This window comes from Emydura macquarii, unplaced genomic scaffold (genome assembly GCF_026122565.2).
Source record: "Emydura macquarii macquarii isolate MOO-44397 ecotype Brisbane River unplaced genomic scaffold, CSIRO-AGI_Emac_v2 contig_2417, whole genome shotgun sequence".
NCBI classification, from domain to species: domain Eukaryota; kingdom Metazoa; phylum Chordata; order Testudines; family Chelidae; genus Emydura; species Emydura macquarii.
In genome coordinates, this window is record NW_027132554.1 from 870,151 (window position 1) to 890,563 (window position 20,413).

General features: G+C 46.5%; 1 protein-coding gene across 3 annotated transcripts in view; it reads right to left on the reverse strand.

Moving 5' to 3' along the window:
- LOC137161956 (discoidin domain-containing receptor 2-like) overlaps nucleotides 1-20,413 on the reverse strand; it is a 91,483-nt gene that overhangs the window by 35,596 nt on the left and 35,474 nt on the right. For all 3 annotated transcript variants that reach the window (XM_067561448.1, XM_067561447.1, XM_067561449.1), the window contains exons 2-4: nucleotides 9,093-9,231; nucleotides 6,376-6,478; nucleotides 1,174-1,402 (exon numbers count right to left, since the gene is read on the reverse strand). In XM_067561448.1, the coding sequence (XP_067417549.1) occupies nucleotides 1,174-1,402; nucleotides 6,376-6,478; nucleotides 9,093-9,231 (471 nt within the window). The remainder of the gene's footprint in view (nucleotides 1-1,173; nucleotides 1,403-6,375; nucleotides 6,479-9,092; nucleotides 9,232-20,413) is intronic.

The following is a 20,413-nucleotide window of genomic DNA, read 5'->3' on the forward strand; positions in this document are numbered from 1 at the left end:
TGTAAGTCCAGTGAAGTGAATAGGCTTAAACAAAGGATGATTTTGGCCCAGATTGGTCAGCACAATGTGGCCTGAACCCTCTGCCTCACCAGCTGATATTCCCTTTTCCCTCACACTGGAGGCTGTTCATGCTATAATAAATGATAAGTTAATAAAAATAATTATTATTAATAACAACAATCTGACAACATGAGGGAGCAGCAAGAGTCTTGTGATAGCTGGCGATACACCAGCAGGAACCTTTTGCTATCCAGGATGTATGTCATTCAATAACAAGAGAATCAAAAGCTGCCAATCAATGTTCACGGTGTTCTAGTCTCAGGTAAAGCAGCTCGTTATGATTTGCTGTGCATTTCCAATGATGGAGAATGTCATTGCGACAGTTAGTATTCCACCCAGAGCTGGATTAAGATCTGGGCCCTCCAGGCCCAGGATCTGGGAGTCATGTGATTATGTCTGAATCCCATCTGCATTAAGAGAAAAAGATGGCCTCTCATGGGTGCTGAAAAAAAATCCTGAAAATATAATCTGAGTGTAACCAATATAGCACCGTCTGCCTGAGTCTGAAGAGAGCCTGAGACGATAGCTCTGAGAGTTGGAACATTCCTGAGTATAACCAATATAATCTTTTTTTGAAAACAGGCATCCTGCATCCTATCCTACCCAACCTATTGATCAATATCCAATCCATGCCCTCCCTCCGAGAAGGGTGCTCTGGGTGGAGACCTGCTGCACTCTGGACAGCAGAGGAGATGGCTCTGCAGTTTGTACTATAGGTGAGGAGAGGAGACACCCCTGGCTAATCGGAAGGTGGTGAGCACATGGTGCGGGATCTGGATTTCAACATGTCTTGGCTGAGCCTCCATGCACGTGGGGTCTGGGGATTAGCCAGGTGATTCACTCTCAGGTGAGAGGAATGGCTGATGCTTGAGTCTCAGTTATAGAGAATTGTGCTGCACATCCTAGTTGGCCGGGGGCTCAGGCCCTGGACTGGACCCCTTGGAAAGGCTGAGCACTGACAGAGAGGTGACCTGCTCCAGAGAAAGGCAGCAGGCAAAGGTGGGGGGGACTGCATCCCCTGGAATTCAGTCTCTGCGGCTTTTACAACTGCTGTGGAAAGGCCAGCGGCTGTGCTGAGGGGATAGAAGCCCTGTAAATCTCCGCTTTACCCACCTGCCTGCCCTGCCGATCCTTCCAGGAGATCCAGCGCTCCCCATTGCGGCTGTAGTCAATGCGGTAGGCCCGGGCGAACTCTTTGCCTGTGGCGCGGGCGTGCCGTCCCTGCGTCCCAATCAGCGTGATGAAAAAGAGCTTGTGCAGGTCGATCTGGAGGAACTGCACATCTTCGGGCTGCAACAAGCCTGCTGGGCACCACGCTCCATCCCCCTCTTCCCTCTGCAACCTGACGGGGTGAGAGAAGCACACCTAAAAGGCCTTACTCCCAAGGATCTAGCCTTCTGGGCAATTGTCCCTACCAAGGAAATCAGGCAAATCAGACTGTTAAAACCATGCTAAAAAAAAGGGGGGGGTAAATGAGTCAGGAAAAGGATGGGTTGTTACTTGACCACTTGTTTTGATGGCTATAAGGGGAAGCATAACAAAAGCTATGGCGGTTACCCCTTTTGAGACTCTCACTGGAAGGGTGGTGAGACTCCTGGAGTACTCATTCATTATCCCAACGACTGACATAATGCAGACTGTAACAGAGCAGTGGGTTAAGGAATTGGCATGATACACAACATAGTGGTGAGAAACTTAAGGCAGGCCCAGTGAAAAATGAAAAGATACTTTGATGGCCAACTCCCTGGCAAGGAGCATGAAGTGGGAAAGCCAGTATTTGTGCCGTATGTCTCAGTTAAAAAGCCTTTTCCAAAGGCGAGTTGGGAGGTCCCCTACTAGGTAATGAACAAAGCTGGTTCATCCGTATATTGGGTTTGGGTAAAGGATGGAAAAGAGATGGTGAATCGATGGTTGCTTGCACTGCAGCTAAGTCACACAGGGAGGAGGGCAGAAAAGAATCTGCTGACATAAAAAGAAGGAAGTGAGGACAATGGTTTTCTCTTTCAGGTGCTGATCCCCATGGAAGGCACAATATGCACTACATCAGGATCTGTGGAATTCAGAATACAGCAGAGGTTCCCCAGTAATCATGAAGGAAACCTGCAGTGCTCTGATACAGACTGGACCGCAGCCAAGCTCCTACAGCACAAGCATCTCACCGGAACAGGGACTCGGGCTGGGGCCTTGACTGGGCAGTGTATTTGAATGGGATGGCAATGGCTAACCTAACCATTCACAGTGCGCAGGTAACACACACAGGAAACTTGACAGTTACATTAGCAGATCACCGAACTACCAGCCATCAATCTACCTAGAAAGTGACCGAGACTGTGACCTTCTTCCTGAATGTGATTAAGGGCTGGGCAGAGTATCACCACCATTCCTGAACATACTGGAGTAGTGAGGCTTCCTACTCCTGAATTAAAGCAAAATGATGAAGACCATGTGCAGAAATGGAAGCAGGGCTCGGTGAGAAATCGTGAACATTGAATTATGTATAACGTACAGTACCAAATGATACCTGTAAGTGTTGACTTTAACCAATTTTACATTACCACAGTAGCTCGATCATGCAAAATATATGCACTTTTATATGCAAACGATAGCAAAAGTGATGCAAAATTTTAGACAGTCAATGGAAGGGGTGGAATCACGACTTGATCACATTTATAATATGCAAGTCGAATAAAGTCCAGACCAGTAATATATATACTTGGTGCCTTCACTGGGCCAATTTCACAAAACTGAAAATAATTATGAGCAAAATCAGTTGGGAGGAAGAAGTTAATCAGAAAAATATTAATAATATTTGGGAATCATTTAGAAATACCTTCCTCGATGCTCAAAAGCCACAATCCCAAGACTGTGCTGCTTAAAAAGCCAACCTAAACAAGGGATCTGTGTAAGCTCAGAAGCTTCTCTCTCTAATAAACAGAAGTTGGGATAATAAAAACATGTTAATTTTTTATTAACATTTCGTGCGGTTCCAAGTCAAAACCTAGATATCTTTTTTGATGAGATTACAAGTGCCTTACAGAAGTCTAAGTATTTTACATCAGCACTATTACCTTTATCAACCAAACTTGTAATCTCATCCACAAAAGATATCAAGTTAGTTTGACAAGATTTGTTTTCCATAAACCCATGCTGATTTGCATTTATTACATTACCTTTCTTTAGTTCTTTATTAACTGAGTCCCATATCTGCTGCTCCATTATCTTGTCTGGGATCAATGTCAGGTTGACAGGCCTATAATTACCTGAGCCATCTCATTTATCCTTTTTAACAATTGGAACATTAGCTCTCTTCCAGTCTGAAGGAGCTTCCCCAGTGCTCCAAGACTTATTGAAAATCAACATTAATGGTCCAGTGAGCTCCTCGGCCAGCTCTTTTAAAACTCCTTATTTGTATACTTGCACCCAGTGGATGTGTTCCCTGTGGGGTCCTGCAGGGATTGGGTCTTGGCCCTATGCTATTTAACATCTTCATCAATATGATATAGATACCCTGGGAAGGAGTCACTCTGAAAAAAAAAATTGGGGGTTGTGGTGAATAATCAGCTGAACATGAGCTGAAAATTAAAAAAAAAATTAATTTAGTTCAACCTGAGTAGAACATGTATTTCAATTTTTTAGCACTGCCAGTGAACCAAAAATAAATTTGCCCAGCTCCACAAATAATAATAATAATAAAAAAAAAATAAGCTCTTATCTAGTGCTTTTCACCAGTAGAGCTCAAAGCGCTTTTCAAAGCTCAATATCATTATCCTCATTTTACAGATGAGGAAACTGAGGAACAGAGAGGTGAAATGACTTGCCTAAGGTCATCCAATTGGCCTATGGCAGAGTCAGAAATAGAAACTATGTCCCCTTTCTCCCAGTCCATTGTACTATCCACTTAGACAACACTGCCTTGTAGGAGATGAACCTACAGCTAACTAAGGGTGTTAATGTCATTTTAACCAGTGTGCTTTAACTTCACATTGTTAGTTAATTCTTCTTAACTTTCCTAACATTCAGTGGAAAACAGAACATGTAAATGGAGGACTTCACAGCTTCCACTACTTCAAGTCTTTGGAGAAATGTTAAGTACCATAATTAATCTGCAATGTATTTAAATTATACAAATTATAAAAATCTTACTAATTCTCAAAAATAATAGAAACAATAGAATATTACTACTGTGACATCACCCATGGTACAATCTGGACCGATGAACAGCAGCTGTGTCCCCTCAGTTCTCCAACCTGGGGTGTCTTTTACATTGCTTTGCTGTGAGAGCTGCCACTCCTGCTCTGCTCACACACAGCCTCCAGCAGGTAACTTATTCCCAATTACACTGCAAGAGTGCTGTAGCCATGCATTACACTGCAGAGCAACACCAGCAATTTCCCAGTCCCAGACTTTCCCCCAGAAATGTGCGACAACCCAGCTCTCTCCTGGACAATACAAGCTCATATAAAGTCCATCACTGTATTAATAGAAAATGATATGCACCCATCTTGTAACCCCAAATGATATTTTCCAAACACTTCAATCCAAACACACTGGTTTAGATAAAACGAGACAACCAATTTATTAACTACAAAAGATAGATAAGTGACTACAACTAATGCCTAATTTATCAAGCTAGAGTGAATTCAAAGCAAAGCTCTCTCTCATCATATGTTCTAGCAGTCTTACTGGCTGAATCTTTCAGTCAGGATCCCTCTCCCAATCCAAAGCTGTTTCTTTTGTTCTTCAGGTGTTATGAATGCCGTGGGTAGAGAGAAAGAAGGAAATTACTTGGGGCATCTGTTCCCTATTCTTATACTTTTCCCCCTCTTCTTTGAGAATCATCTCCAGCTGGGGCTCAGGAGACAGAAAGTGTGTGGAGACAGGAACCTCCAGCTGCTTCTTTGCCAAGATGTAAATTTCTTGCTCACACCCTTCTTCCTGCCAAAGAATGGCTGCTTAACCAGGTGATGGTCCATTTGATTTCATTGACACCTGGCTGTGGCGCCAGTTTGCCTTTTGTCTCTGAGGAACTGGTGTGTGGCTGCTTTTCTAAACTTGGAATATGTCCCCGGAATGTCATTCAGTAGCATTTTATAACTTTACGTACAAAGTTGCTACGCATGTATTACCGGGACAATAATGATCAGCCGACTATGAGTTTTCAAATGGGAGTCTTGAAAAAGGGGTGAACATAGGAGTACAGAGTGTCAGAATTATCCACAGATCAACAACAGTAAGTCGGGGTAAGGTTGGAAATATATTGTAAGTCATCAGTTAGTCTTATTAAAGGAAGAGTAATGATGAAAAATGAAAATGTGGTACTGCTGAAAAAGACTGAAACATTTCTTGACAGCGAAAGGAATTGATTTGACAATTCCGTATCTGTATATTTCCCAGATTTTAAGGCATTCTACTGGCTTTTTAAAAAAATGTATTGGAACAACCTTAATTGAACATAAAGGTAGTTTTGCAGAGGTGATAACGGGCCAATCTACCTTGAATAGTCCCTTACATATGAGCTAACTCCTTACGCTAAACAATCTAGCATTTCCACCTAGCATTTTGCTGTGATGCTGGGAGTGCTCTCTCTAATATCCTGGGACCGACACAGGTGCATCTACACTGCATACAACAATTCCAGCTGGTCTCAATTGCTGGGGAGGAGCAGAGAGATATGGTCACTAAGGTAGATGGGATTCAGAACACAGAAGGCTGTAGCAATAATAACCAACACTTGCAATGCACCTAGAAAGGATCTGCTGTTTATGGAGTGCAGCTGTGATATGCTCTGAGTGTGAGATACTGCTAACTAAGCAGCCACCCTTTCTGGGGGGCCTGGATAACGGTGAAAAAGCTCTTCTAAAGGAAACGTGGCCATCTACTTAACAAGCAAAGATGAATAAAGCCCTCTTGGTCACTGCTGCTACCTGGACATCCAGAAACAGCCAAAGAACCAGCAGGACCCCTGTGCTACAAATTGTGAATGTGCCCCATTGACTGACGATACTAAAAGTCCCAGCAGCATGAGTGCCTTTTTGTGGTTCATATTTTCAACCAAACTGTCTGAAACAGTAAACCTGAAACACGGGCTCCCAGAGGCATTGCCCCTGGCCACAGAAAATCCCAAGTGCTTTGGTCACTTGTTTATGCTATATCTTTATCCGAACACAGTACGGAATATGGTCACCTAGGTATGCGGTGAGTTTTAATAAAGCTGACATTAGGGAAAGAGGATTTTACCTTAGGCTAAAAGATTTTCCGTCCATTTCTATATATTCTAGAGTACGATTGGATTGAGTCTGCAAGGGATTAACTCACCGTGCATACTGGGGCCCTGTGGAGTCATACCACTGACTGGAGGCCGTGATGTCTTCATCTCGGATGGTGCCTTCATGCATCCCCAAAGGGTATCGGCATATTGCTGGAGGGGGAACAGGAGCAGGTTAAACATCAGTACCAGATTTTTAATTTGAAGCTCAAGACAATTTTGGTTAAAAGACCATCCTGGTTAGGAGGAGAAGTGAAGGTAGTTTTATAAACAAATATGAAAAAGGAGAAGTAGACAGCAATCAGTATACATCAGAAGAAATGAAGGATATCAAATTGATAAGGGAAAATGGATTAGGGAAAAATCCAAGGCTGGCAGAACAAAGGACAAGGAGATTTTTTAAATATATCAGGAACAAAAGAAACCCTAACCATGGTATAGACATAGATAAATAGATTTTAAGGTCAGAAGGAATCACTGTGATGACCTAATCTGACCACCTGCATAACACAGGCCATAGCATTTCCTCATTACTAGCTGGAGGTGGTAAAATCATTAATAATGATATAGAAAAGGCAGAAGTGTTCAATAAATATTACTGTTCTGTATTTGGAAAGAAGTGGCATGAGGTACTCAAATCCCATGCGAATGATGAACTACTTTCCAGTCCACTGGCACCTAAGGATGAAGCTTAACAGCATCTGTTAAGGATAAACAAATTTGAAATCAAAAGGCCTGGATAACTTGTGGCCAAGAGTCCTAAAAGAGTTGGCCAATAAGAGGTCTGTGCCACTGCTGTTAACTTCTAATAAATCTTGGGATACTGGAAAAATTCTAGAAGACTGGTAGCGTGCTAATGTCATGAGAGTCTCTAAAAAAGGCAAGCAGGATGGCCTGGGTAATTACAGGCTGGTCAGCTTGACATCAGTCCTGGGCAATATAATGGAAAGCTGGTCCAGGATTCAATCAATAAAGAATTAAAGGATGGAGATATAATTAATGCCAGTCAACACAGTTTTATGGAAAACAGCTCTTGCAAAACAACCTGAATGAGAAGATGGAGATCCCCAGAGTTCTTCTGGGTAGCCCTGAGAGATTTTTGAGAATCTTGCAGATTACTACATCTCTACGGCCATTTGGAATTATAACTGTATATTTGTATATAATTTGTATATAATTGTAACTCGCCTGTATATATATTTTACCTGCTTTAACCTTACCAATAACTCTCATTCCTTTTTCTTAGTTAATAAACCTTTAGTTAGTTTACTATAGAGTTGGCTATGAGCATTGTCTTTGGTGTAAGGTCTAGGGTACCAGTTCTGGGGCAAGTGACTGGTCTCTTGGGACTGGTCTCAACCTGAATGTGATGTGATTTTTGGTGTGTGACCATTTTTCACATAGCCCAGCTTGCGTGGGAGGGGGAAGGGGGTGCATGAGAGACTGGAGTGTCTACGGGGATTGTCTATGGCTCCATTATAAGACTACTGTAGTACTTTGGGAGTTCAGAGTGGGTACTAGGTTGCTGAAATCTAATTACAGAACACCCCCCCGGCTTGGTGTGTCTGCCCTGTTTTCTGACAATCTGCCCAGAGGTAGGCACTCATGGTCAACAGCCACTGCAGACAGCGTGACAAGGGCAGTAGTAATATACTTAGAGAGACATGGCTACCACTACACTGCATAGTGTAAAATCGTCATTGGCGATCCCTCGAATTGAGGGTGATCTCTTTCACGGGTTTTATTTTATATGGGTCCTTTGGTGACGGATGATTCGGATCCTTGAGCCGCAGATTCATTGACAGACGTTGCAGGTAATATTAGAAGGCAGAATTGGGCCACGATTACTGCACGACAATTGTCTGTCCTTTCTTTTCTGTCATTTTCCTGCGACCACGGTGAGGTGATTTTCCTCAAAAATGGTCGTTCCTTCTTTGCCATGTCTTCGCCAGTCATCCCTATCTTGGGCTACTGTCCCCAGTGCGTGACACTGAAGCCTCATCTCTTGATGTTTGACATGAGGGTGTCTTTGAAGAGTTTCTTTTGGCCTCCCTATTTCCTTTCTCCTTTGGTGAGTTGGGTGCCCAGCAATTGTTATGGGAGGCGTGCACTAGTGCCCGCTCCACCTCAGCTGCTGCTGGATAATCAAAGCCTCAACACCAAGGCCCTGCTTATCGTTACTCGCTTCTCCATTATCACTCCTTTCTTCTCCATTTTCCTAGCAGCTATGAAAACACTAATCCAAGACCATCTCCCACAGGGCATTGGCATCCAATGGCAAACAGACAGCAACCTCTGGTAATGCACTCATAAATAAACTGATACAGCCCACCATTGTGCTCACAAACCATTTCCCCCTGCAAACCAAGGATGTGGGTACACAAGGCGTTCCTTATTTTCCTCTCTCTCCTGCACCCAGCTGCACTGTCTGGCTGCTTGTACAGGGCCAGCGCACTCATCACCCCAATCCTGGCCAAAGCTCTCCCTCTTCTCCCCACATACGTCACGCAGTGCGCCGTATCCATCCAGTGGAATGGATGACATTATACACACAATGCGCCAGTGTGGGGCTCGGGTTTCCACAGGGCGGTGTTTCTCCCCGCACGCTAGGAAGACTAGGCGCCTGGCACCCCGGCAGCTGTTCCGGCCCCACGTTTGTAACTTCACACAACTGGGTCCATTGCAAGGAGGCAGGAAAACAAGAGGGGGGATGAAAACACACAAGGCAGGAGATTAGGGTCCTGCCCCCCGCTTGGTAGCTCCCTACCAGGGTTGACTTCAGCCCTGGACGGTTCAGGCAGGGCAGCGAGGAGCAGCATGCAGAGGATCATGGTGCGCAGTGGGACGCGTGGCACCGGGTCAGTCGGGCGTGAGTCCTTCACAGCCAGCAGCTGCCATCTACATTTCTGAAAGACAAAGCGAGAGGGAAGATGAAAGTCCTGCAGCCAGCGGCAGATCCTCAGGGCCGTACCGCAGCGCAAGGGGCCACCAGGTCCTGTGCGCACGGGAAACAGCACTCGCTGGCACAGGAACAGGCCGCAGGTCTCCCCTGGCCAGGAGCTAGTGTGTTATGCTAATATTTGCCCGGCTGCTTGTGCTGACTCTGGAGTTATTCAGTGCTGTGGGAAATTCACCTTCTAAAAACCCCGCAGCGCTGTGTATTGTGCACAGCAGCACACCAGTGTCACCGAAAAATAAATCCTGGTGGGTCACTTGTTAACAGCTCCAGTGCAAAGTCACCTCTGCCCCTGCTTATTCACTCGCCTCCTTTAAAAAACAAAAACCACATTGATGCCCAGACACCTCTTTACGGCAAAGCATCCAGGGTTCACTTTCAAAACACGCCTGGTGAGAAAGGAAGCCAACCCTCCCCGGATCGCTGCAGTTCTGGTGTGAGGACACACGGGGGCAGAACGATTTCACTTGGAAAGCAGAGCCTTGCTTTGTGGGACCTGTACAGGGTGCTGAGCACAGGGCAGGGCCAGGCACCAGCATCATGGCTGTACGGGGAGCAGCCCTGGTCACTCCTGGGGGCAGAGAGCAGCAGCAGCATGTGATTCAGTGACTAGTTGAGCATGTAAAGCCTCATTGCTAACACCATCCGCTCTGCCTGCAGCCAGCAGCTACCTGTGTAGCTGTGCTGGGCAAATCCCTTTCACTCAGGCTGCCTCTGCATTTCTGTTGGGACAGGCCTTTCCCCCTTGCCCGTAAGCTCCTCAGATTCAGACCCTCTGGGAGGGTGTTTCCCAGGTCAGCTCTGCACCTAACGGTCCGTTTATTTGTTTAAAGTGGAACAAAAGCGTGTGGCTGTTTTCCAGTGTGGCGAGAGAGAAAAGACACCATTCCGTCCTCCCTAAAACCCCGCTGCCCTAGCCCAAAAGCAATTTGGGGGAGCAATGCAAACTGGGCCAGCGAGACAGTCCAGAGACTGGAGAGAGGCCTTTGCTGTCAGCTTCGGTGGAGCTGAGTTTTAAGGTTTCAAGTGCATGCTTCTCTCACACACGCTGATACTAATGATCTGCCAGTGCTATTTGTGCCCCTGATGTTTCTCTCTGGAGGCACGTATCGAATAGGGCAGAGCTCTGCCTCACTCAGCACACACAAGCCTGCACTCAGTTTGCAAGGGCTCTGTCAGAGCTCCCGTCTTGCTGAGCATATCCTGCAGGAATGCCACCCAGCAAATCATTCCACGAGAAAGTAAGTCATTGCTTCCTATCCGTTAGGGTTTTTTTTAAACTAGGAAATGCCATAAAAAGCTACCTTAGAAGAACAGTAAGATTATACAGTGGAGCACTCAAAAGCCTGCGTCACATTCACCTGCGTAACCTCAACCTTTGCCCCTTGTGCGTGTGCATCATTACCCGACCACATGGTATTTCTGACGCAGAACCTGCCCAGCTAGTGACAGCATTCAGACTGCAGGGTGAAAGATGACACAATGATAACAAAAGACAGCCGCCCGGTGCACTGCGTCCCATTCAGCCAGTGCCCTGAGTAGGGTTAGGGGGCATGTGTGACCGTGGGACTGAAGCCATATGGCAAAGCAGATGGGAACCTCTGCTTGTTCTGCCCTGACTTTTAAGTGCTGCATTTTGCAAATGAATCTTTGAAGCGCGTGTTCCATACAGAGAGCTACAGAAATGAAAACCTGAACCAGCAGCCAGAGGGCCCAGGAAACACTCGCACATCCTACGGAGGGAGTGGAACAGAGGGCGAGTGCTCCAGTCCTACGCCAGGAGGAGTCTTTTAGCAAACACGGCACCGCCGACTGCCCTCGCACAACTGCAAACGCGTGGTAACTGCTGACACTGCCCCGGCAAACCCTTCCTGCCAGGCAGCCCCTTGCAGGATGGCACATGTGGCGGGGGATGGAGACACGGCCCTGCCGCCTTTGGGATGCTGTTGACTGCCGTTGCAACTGACGCTTTCAGACGCCACGCACAGGGCAGGGGGAGGCGAAAGGAAACCCAATAACGCTGCTATGTGCTCAGGGCCTTGCTTTAGCTCAGGATGCTGTCCAGGCCATGGCCAAGGCCAGCGTCGATGTGACTGGAGGGCACCTGTTGCACTGTTCGGATTAGGCCGTAATTGCTCAAATACATACAAAGATGAGCCTGATCAGCTCAAAATCCGATGTCAATAAAGATACCCGGGGCCATGACGGGCCCAACAAAACGAGTGCAAATACCCGTACATCCCCAGATGCCACCCCGTGGATCTGAGATTACCGAAGATAACAAGTGAGAAGATTTTGTATCAGAAGAAACCGCGTGGGGTAGCTTTACCATCATGCACTGAGTCTCAAAGGTGGCGTTTTCTGACATTTAAACGTGCGCCCATTTAGCAGAGTGTAACCCCCAAGGAGCTCACCTAGGTCAGAGTCTGCTGGGCAAGGCAGAGGGATTGAGGAGAGACACTATCTAGGGTGACGGGGGCCCTGTCAGCTGGGGGGAGGATGGCCCGGAGTCTAGATGGCCACCAGCCCCCTCCTTAGAGGAGGAGCAGCGTCAGAGAGAAAGGAAGGGGCAGAGTCAGGTAACTGGTAAGTGAAAGCCTGGGAAGAAGAGCTACCCTGACCAGTAGGAAGTGAGATGCCCACCCCCGGGAGCACTGGAGAGCGGAGCAACCAGTCTGGAGCCAGCCATGAAAGGCTGCGGGTGAGCTGATGAGTCCCAGGGTGCAGGCAGGGTTCCTCTGAGAATGGGCCTCTGGGCACCCGACAGCAACACCCTCTCCAAGCAGACTCCCGGTGTCTAGAGTGCCAGAACATCTCTGCTGCCTCCCCCTTCTCCTGCAGGCAGCACTCCGCTGAGACGCCTTGGATGGCTTCTGAGAGTGTGAGGGACCCTCCTCTCACGGCTTGGCTTTGAGGCACGGGAGTAGAAAGCATTTCTCTGCCCCAAGCCCCTTCTACAGGGAGTGGCACCGTGGGCATCAGTCTCTCTCACGCTGTGACACTCTCAGAGGGTTGGCACCGCCACTTGGCAGCTCCATCAGAAGTCTCTCCCCACCCTTGGATGGCTGTGAGATCTCAGGCCTTGGGTTTGTTTGTTTGGGTTTTTTTTTGGCTAAGCGTAGGCCTTGTTCTTGGGCTAAGCAGTAGCAGCCATAATAGGAGAGACAGCAGCCATACGCTAAGTAGCAGGTAGTCACATCTTCACACTCCTGAAACTGCTTCAAGACAATGTAATAGCCGGCTGTTAAGAAGGTGCTACTGTCCTAATAGCACCTACCACCTCTTTAAGATCTTAAAGAAAACTTCTGTTTGATAGCATTCTGTCTGGAAAAGAATCACTTATCAACAGTTGTGGTTGTAAAATTTACACTTATTGTTTTGCCTTTATGGTACCCACTTCTCTATGGTTTATCTGAATGCTTTCTGTCTGGTTCGTTGATTGTTTCTGCCTGTTGCATAACTAAGTGTGCACTATTTAAATCAATTAAGGTGGTGGGATATGATTGGTTAAAGGACTGTAATGGGCTAGGATTGGTGTTTTGTAGTACTTTAGTTTAAAATGATTGGTTAAGGTACAGCTAAGCAGGATCCAGCTAAGGTCCAAAAGGAAGTTCTTTGGAACCTAACTCCAGGACACAGCCCAAATCAGAGGTGCCAGACCTCAACACCCGGCCAACCATACTGTGCAGAAGCTGGAGTCTCAGATGATCTAATCCTGATTGGCCACCAGGAGAAGTTTGTCTGCCTTAGTGGGAGTGGTGAGTATTGTATGCTTAGCGTGTGTGTTCTGTTTTGGTAATTGTTAATAAATAGAGAATAAGGAGATTACTGTGTAAGACTCTCTCCCTGGTAAAAGATCCTGCAAACCGGCAGAGAATTACACCTGGAGCCCTACGAATTGGGATAAGGTGGGCACTTATTAACCTGGAGCCCTATGGACTGGGAACGGGTGACCCTGAGCCCTAGAGTGTGAATTGGGTAAGGGTAGGTGCCTTTCCTCCAGAGCCTTATGGATTGGAAAAGGGTGGAGGTGCCTTAAGTGGGTTATGCCTGACGCCCTACGGATTGGGGAAAAGGTGGGGTGCCCTAGTGTGTGAGTAACACTACCTGGCTAGCTGCACAGTCGCTCCGCGCGGCGTTCGGATGGCTGCCTCCCAGTTCCCCTCTCGTGCATGCTCGCTGAGCCTGCATTCAAGGAGAAGTTGCCCCAGCTTTGCATGTCACAGTGAGGAGAGCTCTGCTAATGGAGTCGTTCTGGGCAGGGGGCTGGGCAGTCAGGCTTTTTGCTGGCTGGTTTGTATATTGGGGTATCTGGCACTGGTGGACACCTGACAGTTCTGGGTGGGCCAGGCAAGGTGCTGGCAAGCGGGGGGTTAGTGTTGTTGAGCCCGAGGAGTGAGGGGTCTAGTTTCTGATCCTGAGATGCTTGTGGTAGAGGCGACGTTTGCTGCTTTGCCCAAGGTGGAACCAGAAGCTGATTCTCCTTCCCTGCCTGTGGACCGGCGAGGGAGATCGGCCTGGCAGCCCTGGGGCAGGAGTCACCGGACACACAGACTGCTTCTCTGCAGCACTGGAGCAATGGGGCGTCTCTTGGGGTCCGATCTCAGTCAGTGAAAGCCACTGTGCAACTGGGCCCAAGACTTCATTCCTGGATGGTAGCACGGGCTGGATTACGCTGCCGAACAGTTGTAGCAGCAGTTCTCTCTCTCCTGGTTTTTCGTGTAGTGCTTTTTGAATGAGTTCAGCACTCCCGGCTGTATTTGTTATGACTTTATTCTAACCCTGCTGTCACACATCGACCCGCACAGAAACTGCCATATCTGGTGCGCAAGACCCCCATCGGCACCAAAACCCCAGGCACTAGTAAATCCTGAAGAAGGCAGGAAAGCATTATCGCGGTTTGCTGGGCTGGCTGGATCAAATTGCTAATTGCTAACAGCTGGCTGCATCAGAATAAAACCCTGTTACGATCATCATGTGAGCAGAAAAAATGTCAGTCCCCCTGAAAAATATTTCACTCACTGGGGATGTCCCCACAGCAAAGAAAATCCTGTGGCTGGCCCCTGCCAGCCAGCTGCAGGGCTGTTACATTGCTGTGTAGACTTCCGGGCTGGCGCCTGACCACTGGGACCTTCCCACCCCACAGGATCCAGCCCAAAAATCTACACAGCAATGAAATAGCCCCGCAGTCTGAGTCCCCTAAGCCTGAGTCGACTGGCATGGGCCAGCCACAGGTGACTAGTTGCTGTGTAGACACACTCCTTGAGAAGCGGAGGAGAGAGCAACTTTCTCCAACATTCAGAGCAGACACCAAGCCTGCCTCTTCGCTCAGATGCAGGCAAAGACCACCACTGTCCCCAGCGTAGTGTGCGACCCACCTGCTAGCGAAGGCATTCTATAATATTCCCAACAGTGGGCACAGGAGGGAGCTGCTGTTTACATTTCTAACTGGATCTGCATGAAATAGGAGGAGTTTTGGGGCCCCTCCTACGTCCATCCTCTCTTCAGAGCTCCATTGAGGAAGGCTGGAACAGTCGGGAGACTTTTGGATCCAAGCTGAAAGTGACACAATTGTTTCAACTTGCTAGTTTGCAAACGGTTACCTGGCAATGGGACTTCATGGTCACTGGAGGCGTCCTGCTATGGGGGCACAATGCCCTACCATCAAGATGTTCTATGGCTATTATCCACCTGCCGGTGGCAGCACACAGCCTGGTGTCTTACTGTATGGGCAGGAGAAATCGGCTTCTCTCTTTGATTACAGGTTGCAACGCGCTGCTGTCTAGACCTGCCTTTGGCATGGTTATAGTCAGGGAAATGGCTCTGTGAACGGCTGACTGGCAAACTATATAAACCCTCTCACTGTCACTCTCTGGTCGGGCTGGCTGGAGGACGACAAGTCTGTTTCATGACAGTTGTCACGGCTTCAGAATGTGTTTTCATTCCGCATTGGAATGAAAACCAAACCACTCAAACGTTTCCATGAGATGGTGGCAAATCAGTCACACGCTGTCTCTTCAGAAGTGATCAGAGAACCCTGGAACTCAGAATCCCTCCCATGCTAAACATTTTGGCTTTGATGAAACAGCATATTTCAATGAAAATACAATCTGTATGAAAATTTTCCACCTAGCTCTTTTTTCCTGTGTGTCATCATTGCTGTTGACAAAGATTCTGCCTTTGTAATGTAGCTGGCAGTTTGCTGAAGATGCACAGGACTGGAATACAACTCACTGTCTTCCCACAGTGTTGCCTTGGTAGAGCTATCAGTACTAAACATGGTGTCAGAAGTAGGATTCTGCACAGCAGGGATGCGCTGTATGAAGGGGCCACTATTCCAGCAAACATGCCCATAACCACACTTTGGATCTGTTGTCTGGTTGCCAGTTACTGCACTTTCCTCAATCAAGTGTCATTGAGCTATTATTATCTGGAAGAAGAATGACAACAGAACAACCAAGAAAACTGCTTCTGGAGTTCAAGCCACAGATAAAAGACAGCCTGATCCAGGGCCAATGGGGATGTCTTTATGGCAACAATGACATAGGAGCAATACATTGAAAGGACATCTTGCCTTGTGGCTGAGAAAGGTACACAGGCGCCGTATGATCAGGGCTCCACCCTTACCAACAGGAACCAGGCTGCCAGCACAGCAAAAAGATAAGGGTTGGGGATTATCAGGGGCTGAGGAAAGCTGATAACTGCTGAGGCTCACTCAGACCAGACACACAGTCCCTACTCTCTCTGAACTCCTAACTCTTACCCTCTTACCCTATTTTTGTTGCAAGTGGCCAACGGCTCTAGCTGGAGCTAGTTGTCCCTACTTTAGGTTGTCCCTACTCTAGTTCCCTACTCTAGTTGTCCCTACTCTAGGATCCTTACTCTCTAGCTGGAGGTGCCTGGGCAGGAAAGATGCTGCCTGTCATCAGCTTTTATTTTAGACTGATACAGTCAGCTGCTGCCTGCTTCCGTTGTACATTTCAGTATTTACCACTGTAGGTTCATACATTCATGGATATTAAGGCCAGAAGGGACTATAATGACCATCTAGTCTGACCTGTATAACGCATCCAGCCCAATAACTTGTGGTTCAGTTAGAGGGTATTGTTTAGAAAGACACATCCAGTCTTGACGTAAAGACTCCAGTTGACAGAAAATCCAGCACACACCCAGATAAGTTGTTCCAATGGTTAATAACTCTCATTGCTAAACATTGGCACCTTACTTCCAGTCTGAATTTGGCTCTCATTCTGCCTTTGGCTGCTAGATAGAACAGCCTGTTGCGACCAGAAATCTCCTCCACATGTAGATAGTTATAGACCATAATCAAGTCACCTCTTGACCTTCGCTTGGATAAACTAAATAAACAGAGTTTCTCAAGTTCCTTTATGTAAGGCAACTTTTCCAGACCCTGAATCATTCTTGTGGCTCTTTTCTGATCCTTTTCCAGTTAGTCAACAAATCTCAGGCTATCCAAAGAAGCATCTGACATAGAATCATAGAAATGAAGGACTGGAAGGGAAGTTGATAAGTCATCCAGTCCTGTCCCCTGTACTGAGGCAGGACTATGTATGATCAAGACCATCCCTGACAGGTGTTTGTGGAACCTGTTCTTAAAAGCATCCAATGACAGACATTCCACAACCTCTCTAGGTGATTTGTTCCAGGGCTTAACTACCCTGACAGCTAGGAAAAGTTTCCTAATGTCTATCCTAAATCTCCCTTGCTGCAATTTAAGCCCATTGCTTCTTGGCCTGTCCTCAGTGGATCAGGAGAACAATTTATCACCCTCCTCTTTACAACAATCTTTTACATACTTGGAGACTGTCATGTCCCCCTCTCAGTCTTCTCTTCTCCGCACTAAAAAAATCCATTGTTTTTTCAATCTTTCCTTGCAGGTCATGTTTTCTAGACCTTTCATCATTTCTGTTGCTCTCCTCTGGACTTTCTCCAATTTGTGCACATCTTTCCCAAAGTGCAGTGCCCAGAATTTGGACACAGGATTTTAGTTGAGGCCTTATCAGTGCTGAGTAGAGTGGAAGGATTACCTCACATGTCTTTACTTACAACACTCCTGGTCATTCATCCCAGAAAGATGTTCACCTTTTTTTTTTTTTTTTCCCAGCAGTGTGACACTGTTGACTCATATTTAGTTTGTGATCCACTAGAACCCCCAGATCCTTTTCTGCAGTACTCCTTTCTAAGCAGTCATTTCCCATTTTGTATTTGTGCATTTGATTATTTCTTCCTAAGCATAGTACTTCGCATTTGTCCTTACATAATTTCATCCTATTTGTTTCAGACAATTTCTCTAGTTAGCCAAGATCCTTTTGAATTCTAATCCTGTCCTCCAAACTGCTTGTAACCCCTCTCAGCCTGGTATCATCCAAAAACTTTGCAAGTGTGCTCTCTATGTCATTATCCAAACCATTTATGAAGATATTGCATAGAACCAGACCCAGGAAAGATCCCCGTGGGACTACACTCAATATGCCCCTCCAGCTTGACTCAGAGATAACTACTCTCTGAGGACGGTTTTCCAATCAGCTATGTACCCACTTTACAGTAGGTTTGTCTAGGCATATTCATTAATTTGCTTGTGAGACTGTACCAAAAGCTTACTAAATGCAGGATGATGATTTTCTGATCTTGAAAGGACCCCTCTCTGAACAGATCCCCCTGTGACATGAAGGCCCTTGTGAAAGAAGAGGAAAGAGCAATTGTTCAAGGGGTTGCTGAGGTAGACTCAGAATGTATAAGGCAGCAGAGAATCAGGTTCTGAAAGTTCCTTGAACGGCAAACACACCTACTGTAACTAGTGATGCATGAATGCATGAGACTCAGTACACAGATGGAGACCAAGGGAAACTGTCCTTGTGATTGCTCAGCACACACCATCCAAATCTCTTGCTTAAATCCAAAGCACATTTTTCCCACCAATGCTAGTCCTTGATGGGAGTCCAATGCTCCAGGCTAGTACTAGGCTTAATATGGTCTGTTCCAGAGCTAAGATTACATCAGGATTTTCCTTTTAAATGAACCTGGTGTAGTCTTCTAGTTCTGTTCTGTCTTGAATAATTTTTAAGCGTCTGTGAAATGATTATTCTTAGCATGTTTGTACTGTAGAATATACTCTTGCCTGGAAAAGTAGGTACCTGTTATGTACAGGGTATCAACAAATCCTGTTTTCCAACTTTTCAGACTGGGGACCTCTCCTGTATTTTGAAAATTTTTGGATTAAAAACCATAGCATGTAAACTCAGAATTCACACCACTTAGTAAAGGAGACAATCGTCTAGGGCAAAACACACAGACATTGAACAAAAAGTAAAGAACAGTTAATATCACTGAAAGTCACCAAGGCTTCCCAGGGCATCAGCTATGATGGGAGAGGATTTGGGGCATAGGCGTATATGACACATATCACTTCTGTGATAACTGTATAAAATTCTTCATCACGAGAAACATTCTACATAACAGAGGGGCTTAGCAACGCAGTGTGCACAGTGCTTGTCTTTATTTCCAAAGTCACATTACATTAGACTAGGCAAAGGTACAGAACTTACCCAAAAACTAAAATAAAACCTACACTATACATTAGACACTATAACAAAATCAAAGTAACTACACTCATGATCTGCATAGCAATAGCTCAGTCTTTAATTTAACAATGACCTTTCCACAGATCAAAACTCACCACATTGTCTTATCACGTGAAGATTTCTTATCTTAAACTCAGACTGAAAAACACTAGGACTGGACACAGCATTCAAGCAGTGGTCACACCAGTGCAAAATACAGGTAAAATAATCTCTCTACTCCTACTTCAGCTCCCCTGTTCATGCATCCCAGCACCGCACTAGGTCCTTTGGCCACAGCCTCACACTCTTAGCTCATGTTCGACTCGTTATCCACCATGATTCCCAAATCTTTTTCAGAATCGCTGCTTTCCAGGACAGAGTCCCTCATCCGGTAAGTGTGGTCTACACTCTCTGTTCCTACATGTAAACATTTACATCTAGTCCTATTAACACACATATTGTTTGCTTGGCTTGGTTTGTCAAACATCTGGAAGAGGAAGAAAATACAGCTACACACCAAGATTGCCCAACACTACTGTCCTTCCGACACTAATGGATGCCTCAGAAATGTGGCTGATTGTGGAAATACACAACAGGAAGCTACAGGCATTCTGCCAACGTTGCTTCAGAAGAATCTTGGGAATTCATTGGCGAGATCGTGTAACCAACGTGGAAGTGCTGCCCCAACCACATGGAACAGCAGACTATGGACTCAGTAACTGGACAGAGACAGCTACAGTGGTTTGGCAGTGTCATCAGGCTACCCCATGGCAGAAGCACAAGATACATCTTAGATTGGATTCCACCTGGAGGGCAGAGAAGGTGTGGAGGACCTATTGTAGGATGATTGAAAAGAATGCTGCCATCATGGAAACAGCTTACGATGGAGTCAAGCCTCTTGCCCTGGATAGGCGGCAGTGGGGGGAAATGGATTGCCTCATCTGCCACTGGGCACAGGAAATTCTAAATCTAAATATATCTGAGGCACGAGCATGTCCCATTCAATGTGGACCATCCAGCCTCACATTTCCACTCACCAAGAGACTGAACAAATCCAATGAGCTGCTGTCTGAATGGCAGCTCCATGCAACTCTATGAGTCAGCACGAGAGAATCCTGCTTTGGGCCCAGCTGGACTCGCCAGCACAATAAGGAAAATTGCACCATCCGGAGTTGCCCTCCCTGGAATTCAGAGCGATTTTCACCAAACATGACAGGCTGTTACAGATTTATTGTGAAATAGGAGCCATCTACATTTGAGCTACCAACAGAAACACACAGGGCAGAGGTGCAAGCGGCAAGGGGGCGGAGAGGGAGAGAGAGAGTTAGTTAGTTAAGGGAAACTCTAGACCCACAGAAGTGGAAAAGGCCCTACCTGCCCAGCTCAGAGGGAACCACCGAACTAATCATATTTCTAACTCCATTGAGCCAGCTGGGCTGCAGCTTTCCATCAGAACAGAGGGTATGTTCAAACTTGACAAACTCCTCCCTCCGCCCTGGCTTTGTCACTGCTGTTCCTATGGCAACTCCTGACCATGGAAACAGAGCTTTT